This window comes from Scylla paramamosain, chromosome 47 (assembly GCF_035594125.1).
Source record: "Scylla paramamosain isolate STU-SP2022 chromosome 47, ASM3559412v1, whole genome shotgun sequence".
NCBI lineage: Eukaryota > Metazoa > Arthropoda > Malacostraca > Decapoda > Portunidae > Scylla > Scylla paramamosain.
This window is the reverse complement of record NC_087197.1, coordinates 4,645,001-4,647,500: the sequence shown is the minus strand read 5'-3', so window position 1 is coordinate 4,647,500 and position 2,500 is coordinate 4,645,001. Positions and strand designations below refer to the sequence as shown.

The 2,500-nt window shown below is 42.2% G+C and overlaps 1 protein-coding gene across 3 annotated transcripts in view; it reads left to right on the top strand.

The window, feature by feature from the left end:
- LOC135095141 (QRFP-like peptide receptor) overlaps window positions 1–2,500 on the top strand; it is a 42,861-nt gene that overhangs the window by 39,013 nt on the left and 1,348 nt on the right. For 2 of the 3 annotated variants that reach the window (XM_063995912.1, XM_063995911.1), the window contains exons 7-9: window positions 751–829; window positions 1,193–1,359; window positions 1,851–1,991. In XM_063995912.1, coding sequence (XP_063851982.1) covers window positions 751–829; window positions 1,193–1,359; window positions 1,851–1,991 — 387 coding nt within the window. The remainder of the gene's footprint in view (window positions 1–750; window positions 830–1,192; window positions 1,360–1,850; window positions 1,992–2,500) is intronic. The other variant, XM_063995913.1, reaches the window with a different exon arrangement.

Here is a 2,500-nt window from a genome sequence, read left to right as displayed (position 1 = left end):
GAAAGTTTGCAAATCTTTTTCTCACTAAGTTCTGATATTTACTTAGTAGTAGTAGTAGTAGAAGGAGGAGGAAGAGGAGGAGGAGGAGGAAGAGGAGGAGGAGGAGGAGGAGGAGGAGGAGAAGAAGGAGGAGTAATATATATGGAAAAATAATATAAGAGAAAAAAAAATTGAAGGTGACATTATCATCATACGAAAGAGGCTTTATGAAAGAGAGAGAGAGAGAGAGAGAGAGAGAGAGAGAGAGAGAGAGAGAGAGAGAGAGAGAGAGAGAGAGAGAGAGAGAGAGAGAGAATCAGCTGGGCAGTATCAGGTATTAGGAAGAAGAAAAAGTACTAGCATAAGCAACAATGGAAGCTTCCCTACCTGTCAGGATTACAATGGGAAATAAGCAGTATAAGAGAAATGAATCTGGAAAAAGTATAAGGAAGAGTATAAGGAAGAAATAGAGTAAGTATTGGATTAGTATAAGGTATAAGAGTCTGTGAATTACCCTCTTCCCCCAACATAGCCCCAAAGTATAAGGAATAAGACCAAAAAGTATAAGGAAAAGTATAAGGTGTTAGAGTATAAGGTATTAGGAAGAGTATAAGGTATTAGAAAGCGTATACAGTATTAGGAAGAGTATTAGGAAGAGTATAAGGGAGGGTATACAGTATTAGGAAGAGTATAAGGAAGATAAGGTATAAGGGATCAGGAAAAGTATAAGGGAGTGTAAGGAAGAGTAATGAGATCTAATTCCATTCACAGCCCCGGAGGAGAATCTCATCCCCTTAATTCTGCGAGGGTGTCCAGCAGAGCGAGGGAGGATGACAGGGATAAGCGCCAGGTGAGAGAGAGAGAGAGAGAGAGAGAGAGAGAGAGAGAGAGAGAGAGAGAGAGAGAGAGAGGGGGGGGGGGGGATGTCAGGGTCGATTTTCAATTCATTATTTTCATCTTGTTTACATTTTCTGCCCACATATTCTCTCTCTCTCTCTCTCTCTCTCTCTCTCTCTCTCTCTCTCTCTCTCTCTCTCTCTCTCTCTCTCTCTCTCTCTCTCTCTCTCTCTCTCTCTCTCTCTCTCTCTCTCTCTCTCTCTCTCTCTCTCTCTCTCTCTCTCTCTCTCTCTCTCTCTTTCTCTCTCACACCCTTTCTTCTCGTTCCTCTTCCCCTCACCACCACCACCACCACCACCACCACCACACTCACCAGCAGATCGTGACGATGCTGTTCGTGGTGGTGGTGCTGTTCATCACGTGCTGGTCGCCTCTGCTCATCACCAACATGCTCCAGGCTTGGGGGTTCCTGGAGCCTTACGATCATAGGCCATTCTATAAACACCTGTACAACGCTGTCCACCTGCTCGCATATTTTAACAGGTAAGGAGTGATAATTAGGGTCCACTGGGATTCTACAGGTGATAATAAGGGTGTCTTGTTTACGTATTACTTAAGTTACTGTTTATGGGGTGATAATTATAAAGGTGTCTATAGAATGGTTAATTTAAGGTTAGTTAGGGTTCAAATCATACAGGTATCGTCTAGGTAACTGTATCTTTGCATTCTGTTAATAAGGTGACAGTCCAACGTGTGCACAGGTGGTTCATTGCGGTTCTACTCGTACAGGTAAATTCATTAAGGGTGTCTAAGTTACGTATAGCTAAGATGACTGTATGTTTGCATGATGCCTGTTGAAACGGTGCTGACTCAGAGGTCTTTACAGGCAAACTGGTGAAGAGTGTATCGATAATTACCTGTTTATTTATTATTGTAGATCTGTATATAATGTTTCTGTTACTACTACTACTACTACTACTATTACTACTACTCTTTCTCTGATCATCCGCCTCTCTCTCTCTCTCTCTGTACAGCTGCATCAACCCTATAGTGTACGGGTTCCTGTCTAAGAATTTCCGTGAGAGCTTCTACCTGGCCCTCTGTCCCTGTCTCCGCCCCCCACGCCCTCCCGTCCGCCAGGTGTCACTATCCCACACACGCACCACTTCTGTCGGGTAAGAGAGAGAGAGAGAGAGAGAGAGAGAGAGAGAGAGAGAGAGAGAGAGAGAGAGAGAGAGAGAGAGGTTTGTATGTGCTTTTGTTCGTTGTTTTATTATGGTCGTTAGTAATTTGCTTTTGATGTTTAGAGAAAGGAAATGTATGTGTGTGTGTGTGTGTGTGTGTGTGTGTGTGTGTGTGTGTGTGTGTGTGTGTGTGTGTGTGTGTGTGTGTGTTTGGGGTCTGAGAGAGAGGGAGAGGGAAGCAATGTTTACCTTTCACAGTTATGGTCTCCCTCAGGTAACATTTGCACCAGTGTAGGAGCATAATTAGCATGGGATTATGGAGAGAGGAAAAGAATAGGAGACATATTTTTCAATTTTCAATGCTACGAAATTAATAAATATACTCTAGAACAAAAATAAGTCTGAAAAATTGTAAGGGATTATGGAAAAAAAAATATCTGGCATTAAAAACAGTTTTGGTATATTTTTTTCGTATGTTATTTCATCTTTGTTAATTTATC